Source organism: Mus caroli, chromosome 2 (genome assembly GCF_900094665.2).
Source record: "Mus caroli chromosome 2, CAROLI_EIJ_v1.1, whole genome shotgun sequence".
NCBI classification, from domain to species: domain Eukaryota; kingdom Metazoa; phylum Chordata; class Mammalia; order Rodentia; family Muridae; genus Mus; species Mus caroli.
This window is the reverse complement of record NC_034571.1, coordinates 161,831,031-161,856,028: the sequence shown is the minus strand read 5'-3', so window position 1 is coordinate 161,856,028 and position 24,998 is coordinate 161,831,031. Positions and strand designations below refer to the sequence as shown.

The window sequence follows — 24,998 nt, the reverse complement described above, 5'->3', positions numbered from 1 at the left end:
GCTATGATGTCCCCATTTTACAAATACGGAAGTGGGGTTCAGCATGGTGGGATGGGGTGAAGTTGGAAGCCATGGAGGATGACCTGTGCAGCCAAATGCTCCTCAGAACAAGTGCCCGCCATCTTTGTTTCCTCGAGACAGGGAAGGGTCCCGCTATGCATTCCATTCAGCAAATTACCCCTGAGTGGCGTGTCCGCCACTGGCCTCCATGGTCGACTTTCGTTCTGGTCACTAGTTCAGTTTATTTCCTGGTGTCACCACCACCACCACGTTTGCCATGGGAGCATGGTCTAGAAGTGAGCTAATGTTTAATGGAAGGTCAGAGATGGTGGCACCTTGGGAAGTGCAGCACTGTGGCTCTGACATCATTCCTTTGAATCCACCCGTACTTACTGGGCTGTTTGTGAGGCTAGCATGACGTGATGTCTGGGAAGAAGCAACTGCTACAGATCTCCATAGTTTGCTGTTGCAATTGGAGTTCCTGCTGGCTCCCTGCTATGCCCTGCCATTGCTAACTGTGTGGTGCATAGTAAAAGAACCAATATTCACTAAAGGATGGAAGGGGCAGAGGGAGGGGAGGAGATACAGAAAGAAGGGCATTTCTTTAATGGACAGAAAAACAGTGGGCACCCCTCACAGGTCTTCACGACTCCAGCCTGATCGGGGCCTCCTAGATTGACATGGAATCTACATGATTAATATCGATAGAATTACAACTTTCCAGGTTGAAAAGAATTTCATGGGAACAGTGGATTTTTTTTTTTTTTTAAATAAAGCTAAGGTCCACATCATGAAATTTGGGACATGGCTATGCAAAGACTCAGTGGTTCGGTGAAGGGCAAGTCCAACTGGATTAGATGTCCATCCTTTATCTTATCTGGCAGCCTTCTGTGCGTTTCACACCCCCGCTCCTGACATACATTTTCATCAAGCCATCCATAACAGCAGAAGTGGCAGGCAGCTTGTTGGACTAGAATACATTTCTGCCAGCAGTCTCAAGGTTAGGTGTGCCGTTAAACGCGTACACTATATTACGTGGTAATGACTATAATTTGAAGTCCTTATGCATTCGAGGCTCAATGATTTACTCGCTGTTTAATTTCCAGTCAAGAGCAAGAGACTTTTAAAGGTATATACGAATTCATGGGGGAAATTGTTTTAGCTTACTTATGTCCTAAAAGAGGGGCTGCCCGTTTAATACTTTCCAAAGAATTTTAAATGAAAATTTGACTTTGCTATCTGGTAGGGTGTTCCCAGGATTAGAGGTGGGCACAGGGAAGGAAAGAAAATTCAGGTTGGAACTGGTGCCATTTAGAAATGCGTAGATATGGTAGGCTCTTAAATATCCCACTGTATCTTGATATGTTTTATAAAATACCATGTCATTTTTTTTCAAACATTGTACCCTCCCCCATATCAGCTAAGATTAGAATTCCAGGTGATGATAGAATCCCGTAGCCATTTAAAACCATCATTTAAATATATATATATATATATATATATATATATATATATATATATTAAAGTTTATAAAATTTAGGAAAAAATCCCAATGAAGCCAAGCTATCCTATGCATAAACTGTGAAGAGTGGGCAGGGGGGCAGGGTGTACACACACGGCTCTAATCAAGTACTCCAGGTGGGGAGATGCTCTTTCCTAGGTGAGCCAAATTTCAAGACACCGCCATGTCACCCACGGGGGTGGGGCTGGGGGTGAGAGAAGCGGCTCCGAATAGTTTCCATCCAAATACAAGCAAACTGGCACCCACAGCCTCTCTCCTACATACAGGACCCACTCCCGTCGGATGGAATGACTTCAAACTTTTTTCTGCAACTCTGTCAGACACCCCAGCATGGCTGTGGTTGCACGAAGACAGACAGAGCTTTCATAGTCGATATAACGATAGCACCGTCATATATTGGAAGTGTTTATTCTGTACAAATGCGGACAGGTGCAAAACCAGCAGTCTTTCACGTGTGTCTCCCGGATTTACAGGCAGCCTCTGTGTATATCCCCCAAGTTATTGCCCCGACTTTTGCTTCTCTAGAACAGACAGTGTGTGCTGCAGATTCTGACGCGGAATGCGACCTTCCTTCTGCTCCCTGCTCCCTACTCCCTAGTTACATATCGCAGTTAAAAAATGATTACAAACCTAACAGGTGGAAAATTGGTCTTTATTATAGCACAAAATAAACATTACCTATTTGTTCTCTTCGCCGGGGTTTGGACCCACAATTATTAGATTTAAAACATACTTCTTGTCTCTAGGTTCTTTATGTATGTCCACCTTTTTTTTTTTTTAAGGACCAGAAGAGCATAATGGCTAATTACATAAAAATTTAAAATGTGATATGGTAAATAAATAGCATGTGGCAGAACCCAGAGCTCACATTGGGCTCAACAGATGCAAAATAGCTTTCCATTCAATAAGGTAAGATGTACAGTCATGCTTGGAATCCCGGAGGTGAATCTGCCCCGAACATTTAATTATCATGATAAAGGCATGCAAACAGTAGGGGTAGCCCTCTGGGGGGGCCCCACCCAAATCAGAAGCATGGATTCCCACCTGGAGGGAAGAGTCTCGAGTCAAGCACAAATTTCCCTTTCTTTCTGCCCATCTTCCCACTCGGAAGCTCTCTAGCTGTGTGAGGAGCGCTCGGAGCGGGTCACACAGGACCTTTATCGGGAACTCCCCTAGCACCTGTGCCTGTATAGCTTGACCCGAAAGTCTCCTGTGTAAAAGTAAAAGCTTTGCGAAAAGGGGGTGGGTGGGTGAGGGCTCCTAGGATAAGCTTTCCATACCTTGTCGTGAATTAACTAAGAGCAATTCCGTAACGCTGTGGGGGCATGTGCTGGACTGTAAAGTACAGAACCCTTAGCTCGGGTTTGGGCCCTTGAGTTCAGTCTGGATGTGTGTTGGGCTCCCTAGCGCGTGGGCGTGCCATGCTGGAGGGGAGAGAAGAGGAAGCAGAGGAATCCATGAAGGAGCTTGGGTGACATCCAGCCTTGCTTAAGCTCAAGATTTGGAAGCAGCCTACGTGTGACTAACTTGCTATAAAGTATTTGCCTTTGCTCGTCTCTGTCCTTTCTCCTGGAGGTGACATAAATAACTTGGGCATTGGTAACAAAGCAAGGCGCGGGCTTCTATGGTACACAGTACAAATTCCTTTCCTTTCTCATTTTGGTACTGGGGCTTGAACCCAAGACCTTGTGTATGCTGGGCAAGTACTCTACTAAAGTGCACCTCCAGCCCAATTTGAAAAATAATATCCTGAAGCTGTTGGACAGACCCTACTCACTTGGCCGTGGACAGCCTTCGACTACCCATCTCTGTATGTGAAATTAACTCACAGGGATGTTTTGCATCTGTTAAAGGTGGACTCTGATCCCGAGTTTATCCTAAAGAAAATCTAAAGGCATTTTTATCTCCCTGCTCCATAGAGGAGTGCATCCCCACAGTCCCCCTTAAGGGTCCCTGCTCTTCTATAGGGATATGAATGTAGGAAGGAAACAGGGAAGGAGCGCGGAGGTAGCTGTCGATAAAAGTCAGCTACCAAAAGGATTCATTGCCAGGGCTGATAGTAAAGATATCATTAAGCCATTCGTGAACTGATTAAACTATCTCTGTATATAACGGTCCCTAGGAAGTCCCCCTCCCCCCACCGTCTTCATTCCGGTGCCACCTTTTCCCCACTCGGTAAGTATTAAGCATTGCTGTGGGAAGGTAGATGGCAAAATGGAATCTAGTCCTTGTTAATTAAAATGAGGGGAAGCTGGACCTTGGAGGTTGGGCCTTAGGTTGCTAAAGGAACCGTGTGTCCTGGAGCTCTAAGAACAACCACGAGCTTCATCTCTCTTAGATACATTGTATCCTGCTTCCCCTCTAAACTAGAGGATGCTGGGGGAATGGCTAGGACCCACTCATCCCGTCCTGTCTTTTGTAAAAGTTAAGTCTATGGCAGCAAACTACGGTCCTGCCAGGCCTCGGGAGATGCCTCTGCTTCTAAGCAGACCCATCTCTTTTTAACACGCTCCTCACAAGGCCGTGGTCACCGACCGTCACCTGGGAGCAAACCCCATACCTGCAGAACTATTCTTCATCCACGTCTGCTACAAACTGAGAATGGTGCTCGGGTGACTTGCTGTGCGTTTTGCTTAGGTGGAGTTTTACTGCGTGTTTGCTCACAAATGTCCGACTGCATAACTTACACTTGAATTTAGAGTCTGTGTCCTCTTCGCCAACTATTGTTTCTGGAGACCTCTGAGCCGACGACACTCGGGAGATCTCCTGCTCCACCTTGCTTTGCTGGTCAGCCGCCATCCGGGTCATGTCCTTCATTTGGAAGCCCAGGTGAGACTCTAGGTGGCTGATGTAGGTAGAGGGGGTTCTGAACTGGGACGCACAGTCACTGCAGTAAAAGATGGGGTGCCCTTTGTCCATGTTTTTCAGGAACTTTGTCCCACCTGTTTTCCTAAGCTGGTATTTGACGTTAGCCAGCCAGTGGCTGATTGTGGTCATGGAGAGTCCCGTGAACTTGGAGATTTGCATCCGCTCTTGGGGGCCCAGGTCAGAAAGCAGGTATTTGCCCTCTGAGGTCTGGAAGAGGCTCGAGGCAAACTGAGCTTGCAGGATGAGAAGATGCTGAGGGTTCCAGTTGGACTGCCGGCCTTTCCTTTTGTGCAAAGTGGAGACTTCGCTCGAAACATCCTCGAAGCGTCTGACGTCGATTTCCAGCTTCATAGGAGGGACCCTCGAGGAGGCGGCTGGCTTCGGGGTGGTGGCTTTGGGGAGGACCTTGACCATATCGGCAATGTCACACAGAGCATGCTTCTGAGGTGGGGACGTGCAGGATTGTGCTTGCGAGGACTCGGCTCTCTTGCTTTTGGACTTGGTCAAGTCAATGGGCTGGTCGGTGTTCTCAAACAGGTAGTGTCTGGCCACGCTGGCCGCCGGCCGGGTGGAGGTGGGACTTATGACCGGCTTGTCCACCACGTGGAGGCTAGATTTATGGAACGTGGGGATTGTGCTTGAGTTGGGACTGGAGCAGGAAGGGGAGCGCAAGGGCTCAGTGGCTTTGCCCAGGTGGTTGTTCAGGACTGACTGCAGGGCACTGAGCGGGTTGATGGAAGGCAGAGCCGGGGTGTGGTTAGCCGGCGCACAGCCATTGGTCAGAGAAGACACTGGTTCTAAGGGCTCCAGTTTCTCTTTCTGCGGCTTCTCCTCCTCTTTCAAGGGACAGGGTTCAGCCTTTCTGGATTCTGAAGGTGGTTCAATTTTGGAGAAAGACTCGCCCTCAGGCTGGCTGAAAGATGTTGCCTCTTCGTGGGGACTTTCCTTCCCACACTGCTTCACGACTTCATCTTTGTCTTCTGTCTCCTTCTTGACTTGAGTGTACAGGGCCAGGCTTGTGGGGACGGGGCCGAGTGGCATGCCTTTCCATTTGGGCGCAATGGGCCTCAGCTTGTTGGCGAGGTTGGGTCGGATTTGCAGTATCTGAGAGCCCATTGCCATAGGTGGCTTGGTGCCCTCTGAGAGCTGGTAGGCTGCGTGGATACTTGGGTATGCGCTCCAGCTGGGAGCACCATTCTGGGCCTTGTTGATGGCTGTGGTTACGGTATTTTCCAGTGACTTTAAAATGTCCCCACCACCCTTCGAGCCGTCTTCCAAGTCCTCCTCTCTTAGGTACTGGTATTTTATGGTGGGGTCGAGAGGTTTCTGTAGAGAGTCTTCATAGTCCTCGCTTTTCACACCTTGTTCGTCTTCGATGCCCTCTCCCTTCTCCTTCTTGCTTTCTTTCTTTAACTCGGTGGTAGAGGCCGTGCACTCCGAGGCGGAGTTACTTGATGGCTTAGGGGCCAGAGACTCACTGTTTGGGGTCTCAGACAGTGACTGCATTTTCTCCACAGCCAGGGGGTCCAACACAAGTTGCTTTCCTTTCTTGGAGGCCGAGCTAGTGACTTTGAGAAAGTGGCCTGTGACCATCATGTGGGTGGTGAGTTGTTGCAAAGTATCATGGGAACTGCCACACTCCATACACTTTAAGATCTGGGACTTGCAGGCCTCAAACTGCCAGGTGTAGCTGGCGCCGTTTTGGTAGCCATAGCGGCTGTTGGAGGGCAGCTGCAGGTTAGCACTCTTCTGGGAAGGAAAGGAATCTGCAAGTGACCCTGTGGTAGAGTCGGGGGAGCAAGGCCTGTTGACATCGAAAACACGCTTCTTGGCTGGTGTGACCATCTTGGAGGAAATGGTTGGTACCGGCTCCTTCAAAGGCACTTTTTGGTAATGTTTTGTCTTTATCATGTGGACACTCAAATCTTGCAGGGAATCGAAGGAGTCACCACAAAACATACATTTCAGGACCTTTTGGGCATCCTCTTTGTCCATGTCTTGGAAGGCCCTTTTCCGGGGCTTGGAGTAGCTCGTGGGTCTGAGCTTATCTTTTTTGCGGTTGTCATCTTGATAGTGGCCTGTCTCATTCATGTGCACGGTCAGCTCCACGAGAGTGTCGTAGGCCGCACTGCACTGCCTGCAGCGGAACCTGCTGGCGCCGGTGAACACCGAGCCACACATCTTACTGCTCTGCCGGTACAGCTGCACGGAGCTGAATAGGCTGGGCTTAGAGACAGACCGGGAAGGCAAGTTCTGCTGCAGGCTTTTGGACAGGGCATCCTGGTGCCAATCAAAATCATTCTTGCCACTGCTGTTGCGGGTGTCGCAATTCCGTCTCTCACTGTTGGATAACTTGAAGCCGAGGCCCAGGCCCGACCAGTAGGAATCTGACAGGATATTGGCATAGACAGCTGTCATTTTATCCATGCAGTTATGAGGTTCGCTTGGAAGTTTGGGGTGAGTGTTTGCTTTCTTGTCCGAAACATCTCGGCCACAGACACTTTTGACGTCTGACACCGGGTCGCTGGCATCGCTCAGGAGAGACTCGTTTTCTGCGTCCTGATTGGACAGGTGGCTCCCTGGTGAGTTTTGGCAGCTGAAGTAGCCTTTCTGCTCTGGGCCCGTTTCTAGTTCCTCATCTGTCCCAGTGTCATTGCTGCTCTGGTGTTGAGCAACGGAGCCACTGTCTTCTTCTTCCTCCTCCTCTTCCTTTATTTCCTCCTCTTCCTTCAGGACTTCCTCCTGGGCATACCCTGCAGGAGACAGAGAGAGATGAACTAGGTGTAGCAACAGCGGACAGAGTCCATCTCCACGGCCCTGTTTACCCAGCCTGAACTGAATAGCAATGCAATCTATACTTTTACCAACTTCAACAGAAACAGGGGAAACGATAAGTGCTGGAGTCTTATTTTGGGACACGGTCTCATGTAGCCCCCCAGGCTGGCCTCAAACTTGCTATGGACCTGGCGTATATGTGGATGCTTGCTATCCACACTCTGATCCTCATGCTTATGTGGTGACCACTGACCCATCCTTCCATTCCACAAGCACAGTCTTGCACATTTATCCACACACAGCAAGCACTGTTGCTTAATTTTTTCATAGGACAGGAAACTGGGGCTTCAGAATGAAGAAAATTACAGAGCATGCAAGGTTCCCCCCCACACTCCCCCTTATATTTGACATGAACTTTTGATCCTCCTGCCTCTACTTCTCAGTGCCGAGCATACAAGCATGTACCGTCATGTCTAGTTTATGTGACACTGGGGATAGACCTAGCTTTCATGCATGCTGAGTGTACATCCCAGACCCCAAGTGTTGTCCTCTGTGCCATCTGTTGCCTGTCCCTTTTTATCTTGGCAAAGTCATAGTTCTCTATGAATGATTATGATCACAGGTTGTAGGGTCAAATATCACTCTGATATTCCTGTAATGGGGCAGTGGCAAAATTCGAGTGTATGGTTTTCTGGGAATCTAGACTGAAATGCAAATCCTATTAATGTAAGCAAGTTAGGGTTTGGTCCTTAGCATCTCCATGGCAAACTGCTCCAAGACCCTTGAGAGTATTGGCTTGAATTCATCTAAATATGAACCTGGATACATGGCCGTTATCTCCTTGATAGCCTGTGTCTTTTTGTTGTAACATTTTTATTTATAGAGAGTTGCCAGGAGAGAGAGAGAGAAAGAGAGAGAGAGAGAGAGAGAGAGAGGATGGAGTATGCAAATAGTATCTCCGACCAATGGCTGAAAAATTATGTAAGCTCAGCAAATACAATGATTTTAAAATAATGGTGAGTGGTGTTAGAATGGGAGATTTGGGGGCCAGTCTATTATTCTCTCACGGGTTTATGAAGACCTTTCCAGACACGGCTGAAAATACTCTCTCGATCTTGTTCCTGTAATTTCAAATGCACCCGTGATTTGTGGGTACCCGTCACGAGATGCCAATTATAGAGTTGATTTGTGGATGCAAAATGCTATTGGGGAAAACATGCTTCCCCTTCTCTGAAAGGACCGAGGGCCAGTAATTGCACAGGGAAAATGCAGGCACGAGAGAGAGAGAGAGAGAGCCGGAGCAAAAGAGAATTAATGGGTGAATCCCCATCGGCGCAGACGGGATATGTGGCTATTTATGCTCATGGGTTCATTTTCTCCACCTGGCCTTTTAGAGTCACATGGGTAAGATATAAGCAAAGATGTCCCCATGCAAAGGAGACCCAGCTTCAGATCTGCAAGGCTAGCAAATCTTAATGCATCATTGTCTCATAAACTCTCTGTCTGTCTGTCTGTCTGTCTGTCTGTCTATCTATCTCTCTCTCCATGGCAAGGGGAGAGAGACACTTGAGAACAGGTTCTGTTCTTCCCATAACCAAACCTAAAATTTGGAATGGAGATATCTCTTCACACAAGGCCGAGAGAGAGGGGGAGATGTGGGAGAGAGAGAGAGAGAGAGAGAGAGAGAGAGAGAGAGAGAGAGAGAGAGCGCACCTGGCGTGTATGTGGGTGCTTGCTATCCACACTCTGATCCTCATGCTTATGTGGTGACCACTGACCCATCCTTCCAGTCCACAAGCACAGTCTTGCACATTTATCCACACACAGCAAGCACTGTTGCTTATTTTTTTTCCATAGGACAGGAAACTGGGGCTTCAGAATGAAGAAAACTGCAGAGCATGCAAGGTCCCCCCCCACACACACACACAACACTCCCCCTTGTGTTTGTTAAAGGATCCATTGTCTTGAGCAGGACAGCCCCCTTCCCCCTTTCTACTGACAACCTAATGAATAAGAAAACCTTCCCAGGGAGGCAGTGAAATTTGGTCGATTGCTAAGCAGATATCCACCTCCTCAGAGAGGATTGTGGGAATGTGGAAGACAAGAGCCCAGGAGTTTGAGGCAGGAGTCCATAAAACAAGATAAAATGTAAAAGTTCAGTCTGGCCACAAGTTTTACGGTTGTGTTCGTTATTTTATTGTTATTGGTGTGGTGTTTTTTGCTTCCCCAGCAAGCTGACAAGCGGATTTTTCATTAAATTGGTGTTGCTGGTCTCTAGTGCCATGAATTGATTGGAAGAAAGGAAAACTACTCAATCTAGCCAAGCAACCATTAATAAGTGGCCACTTCTCGCAACAAAACTGCATTTTGAAACAACCAAGTGCCAGCATCAGGCCATCCCTGCCATTCATCGCCCCGTCCCTTTCCCCCAGGACAGATTTAGTATTTTAAAGAGGTGTTAGACCGCTACACTCAGGGAGAAAGTTATTAATTATAAAGAAAGAAAAGTTTCCTAAGATATAAAAGGTACTTGAAAAATCAGATACATTTTAGCTATCAAATATGGTCAATTTGCGGTTGTTGTTTCTTTTGAGTGTCTCTGTGTAGTCCCAGGCTGGCTTGGAATTCTCACAATTCCCCTTTCTCATTGCTGGGATTACAGGCGCGAGCCACCACCCCTGGTGAAATAGTAAATCACTTTTGCCAGTGAAATCAGGCAAACTTTATAAAATAACTACAGTCACCTTTGAAAAGCAAATGGCTGTTATGACTCTGAGACAAATACCACGTCAACAACACTAGCCATAACTATTCTAGGCTATAACGTATTGTTACAATGCTTATGGGTAAGTGTGTGATCACGGAGAGAAAATATGTATACACACACACACACACACACACACACACACACAGAGTCTGCCAACCAGTGCTGTCATTTTCTAGCAAAGGATAAAAAGTATTACTTCTTCCCGTTTTTCCCTGTTTCTGCTGACATTTGGATGCTGAGCCTCCTGGACCCATTCAACCTCACAATCTACTTTGTCCTTCTAAATGGATTCCCCAGAAGAAAAGTCGGAGACAGCACACTCCTCCCCCACAATACAGATAAAATTTTCTGCTTAATTAGGCATTGGCATGTTTACTATAACCTTTACAGCAGAGTAAGTCGTGCTGAGAGACCCTTTTTTGTCTGTTTGCCTTCGCAGAATAGACTAAACCTCATGCACCCGGTAAAATAACACGTTGAAAAGCCTCATAAAAAAAAAAAAAAAGTGCCGGCACACCTGTCAAAGGGAGTGTATCTTAACAATGGCTTAGGGTTCCGAGGAGTTTCTCAAAACCACATTTTAATATTAAACATTTAAAATTGTTCACTTGATCCGAGTGATTCTGTTTGCCACTGGCAGTGGAGGTGAGCAAGCAGAGGCAGCCTGAAGCTGGGTGACCGGGCCGCATAATGAAGGTCTGTCTCTCCTGCCATCGATGAATTGTTTAATGAGTTGGTATCACGTGTGTGCGTCTCTGGCTGCAAAGCAGACTGAGTGGCAAACTCATTCTTATGAATACTTGCTTAGCAAAGGGAGTTCTCACCATCACGCCAAGGCGCAGGGAGGGACCCTTTTTTTTTATGCGCGCCATAGAACCCTTTTTTTTTTTTTTGAGTTTTGGCTTGAAGATCTAGCTTGCCACTTTATTTTTTAATCCCACCCCTTACCATTGTTTGAATCTGGCCGAAAGAAATCCTCCACTCCCAGGACAGGAAATAAATGAACAACCCCTGTCAACTCAGTGTCTCAGTGATGAGCTGGTGAGACCCTTTCTCTTCCAGACAGAGCTGCCATATTGTCCACTAGAACGGGCCAATGGCCCTCTCGCTTCTTTTTACCCCAACCTCTTAGAATACACTTTAGTTTTAGATGGGTTCACTGTATGTAGCCCAGGCTGGCTTTGAACTTAGGATTCTTTGGCCCTAGACTCTGGAGTGCTGGAACGACAGGTGTGCACTCTCATGCCTGGCTCTGTTGCCAGAGCATTCTATGTAAAATGGGGCAGGTCAGGACGTTTCTGTTTTAACGCTGGCAATGGCTTTCCGGCACACTTACAGTGAAATGCACTGACTACAGGAGCCAGGGGGATTCTCCCTGCTCCTTAAGTCTAAGAAGCAAAGTGAAGCTCACAACTGTGAGTCTCTGCAATCGCAGATTTCACCTCCCAGGGGTTCATTCTCTTCCTCTCTTGGCCAAGACTCTTTCTCAAAAAGGTATTTTTCCTCTCCAGTCTCCCTTCTTTCTCTGAGTTCATTCTTAGCCAGCCCACAGCTTTGTAGTAACGGTTCTTTTTTTCTCACTCTCTCTAGTTTTCTGATCTTTTGAGGCTCCCATAGAACATGGAATACCAATATCTGCCCCGACAATCAGACCCACAAACATTGTTTTTCCCGAGTTCCACCTGGCAGGCTTGACTATGCCTTGTCCTCAGTGTTTGAATGAATGAATGAATGAATGATGCCTCCTCAGCAATAGGGCTGGCTCTCTGATGAGCATCGATCACTCACTCATGGGGACAGGAGCACACCAGGAACCATGGCTTCTGGCTAACAGAGTCACTGGCTTTCTAGTTGGTCAGCTTTCTGCAGAGTGGATTTGTGCTTAAGTATGAAGATTAGGAATAGCCCACCTCAAAAATATTAACCCAGAATTGCTCCTGTCTCAAGGGAATGCAGGGACAAAGACTGGAGCAGAGACTGAAGGAAACGCCATCCAGAGACTGCCCCACCTACAGATCCACCCCATCTGCAGACACCAAACCCAGACACTGTTGCTGATGTCAAGAAGCACTTGCTGACAGGAGCCTAGTATAGCTGTCCCCTGAGAGGTTCTGCCAGAGCCTGACCAATACAGATGCAGACACACAGCCAACCATCAGACTGAGCACAAGGTCCCCAATGGAGGAGCAAGGGAAGGACTGAAGGAACTGAAGGGGTTTGCAACCCCATAGGAAGAACAACAATATCAACCAACCAGATATCTATCCCAGAGCTCCCAGGGACTAAACCAACAACCAAAGAGTACACATGGAGTTACCCATGGCTCCAGATGCATATGTAGCAGAGGATGGCCTTGTTGGGCATCAGTGGGAGGGGAGACCCTTGGTTCTGTGGAGGCCCAATGCTCCAGTGTAGGGGAATGCTAGGGTGGGAGTGGGTGGGTGGGTGGAGGAGCACCCTTATAGAAGCAGGGGGAGGGGGGATGGGATGAGGGGTTGAGGAGAGGAAACCGGGAAGGGGGATAACATTTGAAATGTAAATAGATAAAATAACCAATACAAAAAAGGATGGGAGAAAAAGATTAGGAATGGACATTATGACTGCACATTATGACTGCAGAACACGAGGAGTTAGGTTCTTAGGGTGCGCAGCTGCTTCACAGACTCACACACAGGCTGGCTGACACCACGGGCTAATTTTGCCTCTAACCTAGGGAAATAAGCTTCATTCCTGCTCAGTAGTATGTGTTCCACAGCTATCGGGGAGACCATGTCCTGAGCTCTGTGTACTGTAACAGTATGTGGGCAAATTCAGAGGGAAACGCTTACATTCTTAGGAGTTTTCTCTTATGTTAAAAGCTTAAAAAAGCAAAACAAAAGGAAACTATTACTTTAAAAATGATTACCTTGGCTGTTCTAAAATCATTCAGTAAAAATTGTTTAAATAAAACTGGGCACGAACAGCTAATAGGTAGTCTCATGTTAGACACTGGTTTTTTGCTGCTGCTCGTTTCTGGGGTTGCCTTGCACATGCACACACACACACACACACACACACACGTGTGCACAAACATACAAATATGCATATATATATATATATATATATATATATATATATATATATGAATGAAAGCACTGGCCATTTCTAAAATGGCAAAGGAGGTGAAACAAACGTTTTTACTGGAGAAAAAACAATTCAAACTCAAGAAGGCAGGTTTTCAAAAACAAACCAGAAATTGACCAAGATCTCATTTAATAATGCACTTGACCATGACAGGGTCATTTTGCTTGTCTGTCCCATTGATTGACAGCTTAAAGTTATACAAAGGGTCCTTTGTACGCATGTTAGACCTAAATGAGGGACGGGGACAGTTCCACACGGAGTACCCAGTACGTATGCTAAGTGACGATCCAGGGTAAGGTCTCCCCTCTCGTGAGCCTCGGCGTCTTGTTGAGTGTGGTCTGTATATCGGTTACAGAGCACGTAATTATTGCCAGTCCTGTCGGCAGGCTGAGTGGAGAGTTCGAGGCTGTAGTGTGTAAGGAAGCTGAACGACTTTTAGATGGTGGTCAATCCTCCCCCTAGTCCGACTGTGTGTGTGTGTGTTTGTGTGTGTGTATGTGTGTGCATGTGTGTGTATGTATGTGTGTATGTGTGTGTGTGCATGTGTGTTTGTGTGTGTATGTTTATGTGTGTGTATGTGTGTGTATGTGTGTTTGTGTGTGTATGTGTGTGTGTGTGTATGTGTGTTGTGTATGTGTGTGTATGTGTAGTGGGAGTCTGGATGGCTGTACAAGTCTCTGCCACCTTAGATGATGTGCACATAGAAACCAGCTCGTTTATCTGAACCTCAGAACCACACAAGGAGAATTCTTTATTTAAGGAAACATGAGAGAGAGAGAGAGAGAGAGAGAGTTAGAGTTGGCACAATACCAGCATGGTTCATCCTGAGACCACAGTAACTCAGTGAAAACCAATGAGGAACTTTTTGAGAGCAGGACCCCCCCCCTCGACCTCCCTCCACCACCCCCCCAAACTGGTCAGTGAAGTAGAGCAGTTCATATTGAGGATGGACACCTGTCAGACGTGCTGTGTATTAAAATGATCTATTTATGAAAGGAGACTCTCACTACCAGTGCCTGCCTGGCCCATCACCCCAGCGTTCAGACTGTAGGACTGATTTCCTGGTGCATTGCGACTTTTTCCACATCTTCCTCGCTCGCCAGAAGGATGAAGCTAGTTTAAGCCCAAGGAGGTGGGCCCTCAGCCAGTGCATTGTGCTTCTCCTATTTTATCATTTGAAATAATAATAATAATAATAATAAACTCTCTGCTCCCTTAGGCAAGATGCTTTGGGTGAGTTTCACAGGGACTTCTGACCTGGCAGATGCTCCCAAAGCCAAGGAGAGGAGAGAGATGAGTTACTGACAGGAACGGGGCACTAGAACGAGGAGAGTGAGGTCACAGAAAGGTCACACATCTTTGCAAGAATGCAGGTGACTGAAGCGATGGAAGTAGATCAAGTGGAAAAAGTAACAATCCTGACATAGGAGGATAAATAGGAACAGAAGTCCTCTGGACCTAGAGATGCGGAGGGGTTGTAGGGTGGCAGTATAGTTGGTGCCATGATGGGAAACCTACTCAGGCTCTACAGCAGAGTCAAGGATGAACGAGGAAGTGTGACCAACCTCAAGTGTCATTGCTCAGAAGCCATGGCTCAATGGCTTAGAGATCACTGATTCCCTTGGATAACTGACTTCTGAGGGCTGGCCAGCCAGGGAGCCCCAGGGACCTGCCTGTTTTGGCCTCTCTGATGTCGAGGATACAAGTGTGGACCACAGCACCTGGGCCTCAAAGCCGGGTCCTCGCGCTTGGAAGGCAAGCTCATTACCAACTGAGCTGTCTTCCCCATGCATTTTGCTTTGGTCAGCACTATGGAGGGGAGACCAGGTGTGTGTGCGGTCCGTTCATTCCCATCCCTCAGTGTGGGATGGAGAGCAGGGGAGACTCTGAGGCAGAAGACCTAGGCTGCTTCTCTGGGTTCTGTCACCCCAACTTTCCGACCAAAGAATCCACACCTGTCAGCTTTACTCCAAGTTTGCCTGCCTCTGGGTTCTTTATTCAGGGAAAAGAAACAGCAGTGACCTGGGGACTCTCACTGTTCGGGGTGTGTCCCCACATCATCAAAGCAGGAATAGTGTTAGAAATGCAATCTGATAGGCTTGTCCTTAAACCGAGAGAATAAGGATGGTTCTAGGCGATCTCCAGGGCATTTCCTATGATCAAGACTCCATGATGTAAATGACTAAGCTGGAAGAGATGGCCAGCCATACAGGTCTCTACACTGGCGTTTTTAAGGATGTGTAGGAGTGAGTTTTGGGGAGAGGTTGAATGGGTCACACTGAAACAATCTCTGTCAGATGTCGAGACAAGTAAATCCTTTCTATAAGGTCTATGAAGCTGAGTCCCATAATCACATCTACGTGGAAGGCTGAGGCAGAAAGATCTTGCAAAGATCTTTTGAAAGATCAGGTGAGCCTGGGCTACAACGTGAGTTCAAGGAGAGCCTGGGAAAGTTAGTAAGCCCTTGTCTCCTAATAAAGAGTAAAAAGGAAACTGGGATGTAGATCAGTAGTTCTAGCATCTATTCCAGAAACAGGAAAGGCCGGTAAAGAACTAACCAAGTCATGAAGAGGCGAGATGGAGCCCAGGGTCAAGCATCAGCCTAGGGCCAGGCATCAGCCTTGGGCCAGGCACCAGCCTAAGGTCAGGCACCAGCCTTGGGTCAGGCACCAGCCTTGGGCCAGGCACCAGCCTAGGGCCAGGCACCAACCAGCCTTGGGCCAGGTACCAGCAGCCTAGGGCCAGGCACCAGCCTTGGGCCAGGCATCAGCCTAGGGTCGGGTCCAATCTGTCATATGTTGTTACTGTGATCCTGGGGAATGTACTGATATTTTCAAAGATCTTCACCACTAACAGGGGAACAATAATAAGATCTGGTTTGTAAGGTGGTCAGGGTATCTGATCCCAGAAATTTCATAAAACACTCAGATTGTAGTAGTCCTTCATCCTCTGAGCTCCACAGTAGACACCACAAGCAGGAAGAGTCTTAGGCTTCAACGTGACCTACACGGTGCAGCTAAAGTCAGTTTTCACCTACGTTGTCTGTAATTTTGAAATCTTCTCCGCAAGCAGCAAAACCCATGTGGTCTTTGCATTTGCTACGAGACAGCTTTGTTATCACGTATCTATGAGAAGGTAGAGCCCCCTCCAAGGTGGGGCTTGGTATTCAACATGGAGTCATTTGTATTAGGCGCTGGAGGGATGTGTGCGGGGAGCCTCTGTAGTCGAAGGGACACTTTAGCACAGAACAGCATATTACATCATCTCTTGAGAAGAAATAACTCGGCCCACTATCCACAAGAAAAAGGTCTCTGCTCGAAGCCTCAAGCTTCACATCGGGAGAGGCGACAAGCGCTTGAAGCGGAAGAGGTTTCTGAGGAATAAAAAAAACAAAAAACCTTTATATTCCGCTACCTCAGGTTTCTGGCCAGTGTGTGTTATTATGGTATGTATCTTAGTGACAATTTTAAAAAAAAGCAGAGTGAGAAAATATCCACGGAGAAGGGAAGCTACTTCGGAAGCTTTCTGGTAACTCCAGTTTCGAAATCATTATGCTTAGAATACCCTCACCATAGAGACGGCCATCAATCAGGGACCGGGAGAGCGGGGAGAGATGAGAAACAAAACCGAGGTGAAGCAGCCACAGCAGGATTGATGCTTCCTCATTCAATGGAGAGGCAGAGGCTTTGACAGTGGAGTCCAACAACTGTTTGCAGGGAAATAGCATTGCTTATCTTCTCTGCGTTCTCTCCCACACGGCTATATAAATGCACATACGTGCACACACAGCCATCCCGCTTTTCAAGAAGGGAAGGAGTCTATCTCTTTTGTGCCAAGGAAAGGAACACCGACTCATTGTCCTGAATGACCTTCAGAAGGAGTGGGAGTGAGCGCACCATCTGTACTTCTTCGGGCTTTTCCCAGTTTACTTGAAATAACATTTGCCCAGCACACCGCAGAAAGTGAGGGTGACCCTCTTCCCTCCTGCCTGGCTTGAAGTCAAACAGCTCTTCTCTTCTTTTCTTGGCAAACGCCGCTTCTTTCTCTGAAATATTTCATGCAGATAATGGATAATGATCACTTCTCGTTGCCTTTTCTCGAAAACGTCTAACTGCATTAGCCAAGAACGGACCAACTTTAACCCACGTCTTTTGCTAAGTTCGTGGCTGTGACCACTTCCCATTAAGGAAAGAAAGAAAAAGAGAAGAAAGTCCGCCGTTACCTCTCAGAAGCTAAATTGGTGTTGTCAGGGAACCGGCAGGTTCTCGTGTTTTGGGTGAGGAGTATTTGCTGTCTCTTGAGTCGGAGAAGTCCAAGGTGGAAAGTTGTTCCGTGGAGCAGTGCCAAGTCAGGAGACAGGAAAGAGTGCGCTGCTGGTCCTGGGAATTCTTTCATGCCACCATGCTTGACGCTGAGAGGGGACGTTCCACCCCTTCCTTTCTATGTTGCATGCAGTCTTCACCGCGATCAGCCCAACACAGAATTCCTCCCCACAGCACCCGCTTGGAAACCGAGCTACACGCCTATCGTTGAGCGCACGGTTGACTGTAAGGGGAGAGCATCAGCTTCAGGCTCTCAGGACCTGCTCTCCCTCTTATATCAATTCTCAAGAAGACAGCAGAGACTCGAGCATCTTCACTGTGTGGGCACTCAGCATCCCGGATGCTTGTTTCCTGACTTAAAACGGTCCTGATGTTTAGGTTCTGTGGGGCACCAACCTACACATAAGACCGTTGGTGTAAAGTCTTTAATGTGTGGCACAACACTTGGTCCTCACAATAGCTCTATCTGCCTTTTAGTTTCCTTTTAGTATGGATGATGAAATAGAATCTAGGGGATGTTAATAGCATCCTCTAGGTTACAAGGCTGGGCAGGAGATTGAGTCTGTACCAGTTGGATTCTAGGTTCTACACTGGGGTCCTTCCTGTATCTCCCTCTCTGGACCTAATCCATCCCTCCTGGCTGTTTTCTCCCCAGATCGTTTGTATATGCACCTGTGAGGTTGCAGGCACAAGCGTATGTGCCTATGGCGGGTGGGCAATGGCAACGTTAGGCGTCATCGTCTTTTCTCTCTATCTTTATGAAGTTATTTTCTGGCAGTTGTTATCTCTAGATGACCTGTAGCTCCAGGGGCCAGGTGTGTCCCCGACACACTCTCAGCACCCCTAGCCTGGAGTCATCTTTCTCTCAGGGGCCATGTGGTAATGTCTGAAGACTTTCTTGTTTCCCCTCCTGCGCAGCATAGTCCCATACAACCATAGTTTTGAACTGTGGCAATGAAGACCATCTGAAGCCTTGGATTGAGGGAGAGGAAGGGAATTCTCCTTGGTGCCTGTAGTTGCTCGTGGGATTTGGGGCAGAGCAGAGAATTCTGTCTGTTGTGCAAGACAAGCCTGAGAGGAACATGTGGGCACTCTCTTTGTGGATGCAGAAGGGTTGGAAAGGGACTGGTCTGTCCTTCATCAGACCCTCCCTCTGCCTTGTTCCGGTTTGTCGTCACCACAAGCACACCTGTGTGGTCTCAGTGCCACCCTCTAGAGACTGAAGATGGCCACAGTCCCTGCCTTGAGGACTGCGTGACAAGTAACTGAAGGAGCTGGGAAGAGCCCAGGGAGCCCAGCCAGGGCAAACCCTACCTGGGTGTCACTGTTACACGAGCAGAAACCCAGCTGGGAAGAGCGGTGTCCGAAGCTGCATTTCTCAGTTTTAGGTATTTATTCTCTCAAATTTGGCAGAAAAAAATTAATCTTCTGGCATTATTCTTAATCAATTTCTTCTGAATTTGTTGAAATGCCCTTATCTGATTAAATACTCTTTTATAAAACAAGAAAAAAAAGAGAGAGAGAGAGAGTTTTGATGGAACAGACTGGCAATTTTTAACAACCCTAGTAATGTTGCCAAATGAATCCCTAGGGAGTTTAGTCCTTAATTAACTAGGTTAGCTTCAAATGAGGTAACTTACATAACCTGGGCAGCTGGGCCTGGGGATAGACCCACAGTGGGCAGCTGCATGGCCCAATTTTCCCAAATTCTAGGAGACAGACAGCCCGTGGTTCTCTGCATCGTCTGATGGAAAGTCTTGCAGGGGCTTCTGCCCCTTCTGCCCCCTTGGGTACTTTGAGCATGCTCCTTTCAAAGCTCACCATCCCTTCCCCATCCTGACTTCTAAAGGGCACAGACAAGAGGGGTCATAGGTCAGCGAGCTACCATTCCCTTCTGTGCTATGGCAGTGACTCTTCTCCAGGTCAGGGATTTGGGGCGGACACCAGGGCCTGGTGGTTTAATGGGGACAGGACACATGGCCTGTATGTTGGTTAATCTTTACTGTCGATTTGATCAGATTTAGAATCACCATGGAAATACATCCCATAGGCAGCTGGAATATTTCCAGAAGGCTTCACTGAAGGTGGACCCTGAATTCAGATAGCTCCATTCCATGAGCTGCGCGCAAAGGAGGCGCCAGGGGCTGGAGAGATGCTCACTAGGGGGAAGTGCTTGCGGCCCAAGCATGAGAACGTGGGTTTGAATCTCTAGAATCCATGCAAAGCTGGACACAGCAGTGTGCGCCTAAAATCTCAGCAATCCCACAGTGAGATGGGCGCCAGAGACAGGAGGATGCCAAGAAGCGTGTGGACTAGCTGGTGCACGTAGAAAACACCAAAGAGAGACCCTGCTTTTAAAAAAATGGCGCTAAGGACTGACACCTGAGCTTGTCTTCTGACCTCCATATTTTCACGGAGACAGATGTACACTCCACACAGACAGACAGACAGACAGACAGACAGACACACACACACACATATGCACATAGACATACAGAAACACACATATACACACATATAAACACATGCACATACACACACATAGGCATACAGATACACATACACACACAGGCATACAATTTAAAAAAATAAGAGAAAGAGTTACCAGCTGAGTGTCAACACTTACGCCTCTGCTTCCTGACTGCAGGTGGAGAGCGACCAGTCCCCTCAGAGCCCTGCCTTGCCCTCCTCACCGCGATGCAGTATCTCCTCACACCATGGACTGATGTAAACTTTTCCTTTCTTAAGAGGCTGCTGTCATCTGTTTTGTCCCAGCCACAAAGGAAGCAACTAGATAACAGCTTGTGACCCATGCACAACCTCAGCCTGGGTGCCCCCTTCAGTGTCTTCACAAATAGGCTCACAGCCGAGCCCCGACACTGCATGGGGTAACCTTACCTCACTTCTGGATGTATAGAAGCTTGCTGGAGAGACATGGGCTATTTCCATATATAGAGATGTGTTTTATAGAAATCAAATCAGGGCAGTTAATATCTGCAGTCTTTTTAGTATTTCTCATTTCCTGATGAAGAGCACATTGAAGAGCCTGTCTCAGGTATTCTGGAATATCAGCTCATCACGGTTTTGTTGACTGTGGTCCTCTGCTTGTACAACAGAGCACCAGAATGGATACCTGGGCTGGCCCAGCCTCTCTTTTCCTCCACTCACCTCACCCTCTTCCCAGGTCAGATCCTGGTGACCACCATTATGCTTACAGTTTCTATGACGTCAAGATTTAAATGCTAGAGTCAGGCAGTGTCAGGATGACTGTGCCTAGCTCAGACTCCCCAAAGGCTTTCAGTCGAAGCTTGAACAATATCACCAGGTCTACCAATGGAAACCTACTTTCACGAAGGCACACAGGGAAAAAGGCAGCAGGATATAGATTCCGGTCTCTGGGGATTTAACGGAATGAGACTACAGTACATTGGATGGTCTCTGAACAAAACTCTTAAAATAAATCTGACTATTATTCTTTGGGAAGGTGTGGTTTGTCCTGAAACTCATTATGTAGACCAGGCCAGTCTTGACCTCAAAGAGATCTGCCTGCCTCTTTCTGCCAGGTGCTGAGATTAAAATCGGGTACTACCATACCTAGCTCGATGAATCATTTAAGACTGAAAAAAAAAGATAAAGATAAAAGATAAAAGAAACAGGACATGAATACTTCCTTATTTCTCTTCCCCTTCCCCTTTCTTACGATTTTAAAGCATAAGCATGCGACCCAGTTGATCTACCGGACACTTGTCAATCTCACCTCAATCTGCCTGACACAGTCATTGTGAAGGTAACTCTCTATACCATGTCTCCCTCCAGTCCCCACCCCTTTTGTGTGCCACTCCTCCCAACAAATACCTAGATTCCTCCCAAGTTCCACCCCATACTTTTGGTTGTCAGCTGAATGGGATTCTGAGTCACCATTGGAAAAAAAAAAAAACCTCTGGGCGTGTCTGCAAGGGGTTATCTAGATTAGGTTAATGCAGGTGGGAAAACCAGGTGCAAAGCTGGCTAGCGCCAGTCCTTAGGATGGATGGGGTCTTGGACTGAACAAAGGAGAGATGTGAGCTGAACACAGCATCCCTCTCTTTTTGCTTCCTGACTGTGGACACAATGAATACAATGTCACCGGCTGCCTCATGCTGCTGACATCATGATACATTGTGTCCTCATGCTGCCTGACCAGGCAAACCCTTCCTTCCTTAAAGTGCCTTTGTCAGGCACTCTGTGGAAGCCACACAAAGACAAGCATGTTCTCCAAAGATGATGTGCTCTTGCTGTCAAAAGAGGTACTGCCTGATGAGTGGCCCTCACCTCGTGTTAAAGAATTGAACATGCACGGATGCAAATCGAATCAATTATTTTCCAAATTCTTTTTACATTTATTTATTTTACTTTGTATGCATACATGCTTCACCTGCATGATGTATGGACATACATGTGTGCCTAGTACCCGTGGAGTGCAGAAGAGGGCATCAGAGCTAGAGTTCCTGAGGCACTCTGTGGGCAGGGGATGCTAAACCCAAGGAGGACTGGGTGAGCTCATAGCTCCAGTCCCCTGAAGAAATTCTTAGCCTGGTAGCATAAAACAAAATCCTTCCAACCTGCAGAGTCCTAATACTTGGGAGGTAGAAGCGGCAGGGTTAGGAGTTCAAGACTACCTTCATCTACATAGAGTTTGAGGCACCTGGGCTGAGTAAGACTCTGTCTCAAAAGAGGGGACACCGAGCTGAAGCTCTTGGTGGCATTTGGAAACACTCAGCAGAGTACTGACATATTTTGTATTCACAGACTCAAACAAGAAGCACCAGGTAGCATTCAGAAGAAACTCCCGCTTCTAGAGTTCCAAAGCCTCCTCCCTCCCCCTACAGGTATACGAGCCACAGAGCTTGCTGTATTTGTGGGGCTGCTTCAGAAATGCTTTTGAGAGATGTATCATCCCCCCGTGACTCCGATATCTAGAGCAGTTTTTTTTTTCAGAGCTCAGAGTCTATTGTGTCAATAATCTGCATATTTAAGAGTCCCCGCACACCCATTGAGAGGATCGATGGAGCTGGTACAGTCTACTGGGTCAAAAATCTGCTTTAAATAGTCTATATATGCAGTTGGTTGAGTGAATAACAGCATTTTCCAAAAGCCTCTAAATACATAATAACATGATGGATCGCATTAGTTCCTGAAGCTGCAGCCTCCATGCTGCCGATCGGGGGGAAAAAAACGATGCGATGCGTGCCTTAACAAGCCACTTACAAATGAGCTCGCTCTTCCCAGATGAGGGTGTGGCTTTACCCCAGTTCCACTTTTCCTATGTATAGGAAAGACCTTCCTCCCACGGAGGCATCCATGTCTGCTCAATATTATCTTGTGCGGATAAACTGAGCTCCGGTCCGTGACCCAGGGTGGGGGAGTGGAGCCCAGAGAACTGTGTGGTTCCTCAGTTTGGATTGGAGATTTCTCCCCATTGCTCAGCTGGGTGTGCTTCCGAGCCGTGAGAGATCTGTTCTAGTGAAGTCAGTAAGAAGTCTAGATTTTGAGATCCCTGTCTAACCTGGCACTGCTGTGAGGATGGCTTAGATCACATGACTTCATTAGGTGGCCCAAGTACTGCCTTACGCATTTTATCGTTTTGAACCTCACAACACTCCAGTGGCGAGCACAGCATCATTGGTCCTAGTGTCAGCGATGAGCAATCTTAGTCTTCTAGAAGTTAGATTCCCATGACCATAGATCCAGAATCTCGTAGGATTCAGCTTTGAAGAGAGCTCATTGCTCCCAGGGCTAATGTCCTGCCCAGCTGTGCACAGAGAGTGCTGTCAGCCTTTCCGCATTCTTTCCCACTGTGGCCTTCTCTGTATCCTGGATAGGTGAGTGTGAGATGTGCCCTGTGGGGGCGAGTGAGTGTGAACATGCCCTGTGGGGGGCAGGTGAGTGTGAGTGTGTCCTGTGGGCACAGGTGAGTGTGAGTGTGTCCTGTGGGGGTGGCTGAGTGTGTCCTGTGGGAGAAGGTGAACGTGCAAACTCTTTTCCTAGCACCCCAGCTCCCCCGGCGCCTGTCTCACCCTTGCTATGCTGTTGATTGCTTACTCCTTACAGTGGGGTTTCAGCTCCTTTTTAATTTTGAAGTCACATGTATTTATTGCACACATCCAAGGTGCGATGAGCCACTTTGACATGAGTATGGACAGCATGTGATGAGGCAGCCATGGCAGTTAGCAGTCCCTAACCTCTAATGCTGGCATTTCTTTGTGTTGGCAGCATTCTGTGTCCTGATTTGAGATAGGAGGGTGTTCTTGTTAACTTAGTCCCTCTACTGTGTTACAGGTCGCTCTGCCTTCCCCACTGGGCTTTCATTCCCATTAACCCTGTGCTTCCCCATACGGTCACTTCTTAACACTCTTGGCCATCAGGTGACATGCCCCTGCTCGAGACCCTCAGTGACATCCATCCCTTGCGCTCAGAGTTTAGAAAGCTGGACTTCATGTTGGAGAACCCTCTGTGCTCATCTCTAAATCTACAATCTCACCAACCGTGTGTGAGCCTTCCTGTCACTCTACATCCTCACCAGCATTGCCAGGGTTTGGATATCTGGTTCGTAGCTATTCTGACAGTGGTAAGATGGCACTTCAAAGATCTCACCCTTGATTTGGTTTGACTTTCCTTGGTGGATCCTGCTGGTGAGCGTTCTTTTGCTCATTTACTGACTGTGTGTCCTCTAGTCACCTATTTGTTGACTGGACCACTTGTTCTATTGTTAAGCTCTTTATATATTGTGGATATTGAGTCTCTATTCAAGAGGTTAAGGGGAGGCTTGATACCACCATATATGTATATGTGTATATGTGTATGTGTGTATATGTGTATATGTGTATGTGTGTATGTGTGTATGTGTGTATATGTGTATATATGTATTTGTATATATGTATATATGTGTATGTATTTGTATGTGTGTGGTGTGTATATATGTGTGTGTGTGTGTGGTGTGCTTGTGTGTGTGATGTGTATATATGTGTGTATGTGTGTATATGTGAATGTGGTGTGTGCATGTGTGTGGTGTGTATATGTGTGTATATGTGTGAATGAATGTCAGAGTGAAACCCGCTGACCTGTAACTTAACTTGAGTTAACTATCACTTTTCTAGTTTTCACAGTAGAGTCCGCAGAGTCCACCGTGTGTTACTTAGCTCATCTGTTCCCCTCCTCGGATGTTTTGTCTTTACCAACTTGGCCTCTTTGTTTTTCTCCAATAGTATAAAAGTAGATGGATTTTAAAACCACCAAGGAGACACACCTCGGGCTGTGTCTGTAAGGGGTTTCTAGGCTGATGGGTCACTCTCCCCCCAGGGTTTTGTCCCTGTTAGGAGTTCCTGGGATATAAGTGAGATGTAACCAGGGCTACTGGGTGTGTTTATTGGAGCCCCTTACGACAGGCATCTGACACCTTTTTAATGGCTTGGGAGAGAATTCTGATGCATTTTTTTTGATTTTTAATATTTTTATTACATATTTTCCTCAATTACATTTCCAATGCAATCCCAAAAGTCCCCCATAGCGCCCCCCACTTCCCTACCCACCCATTCCCATTCTTTTGGCCCTGGCATTCCCCTATATTGGGGCATATAAAGTT

At 47.2% G+C, this 24,998-nt stretch overlaps 1 protein-coding gene across 1 annotated transcript in view; it reads right to left on the bottom strand.

Annotated features, from left to right (window-relative positions):
• Window positions 1–2,155: 2,155 nt before the first annotated feature.
• The window catches only part of Tshz2 (teashirt zinc finger homeobox 2), a 255,167-nt gene continuing 232,324 nt past the window's right edge, over window positions 2,156–24,998 (bottom strand). The window contains exon 2 of the mRNA XM_021181955.2: window positions 2,156–7,143. Within this exon, the coding sequence (XP_021037614.1) occupies window positions 4,091–7,143 (3,053 nt within the window). The 3' untranslated portion in view covers window positions 2,156–4,090. The remainder of the gene's footprint in view (window positions 7,144–24,998) is intronic.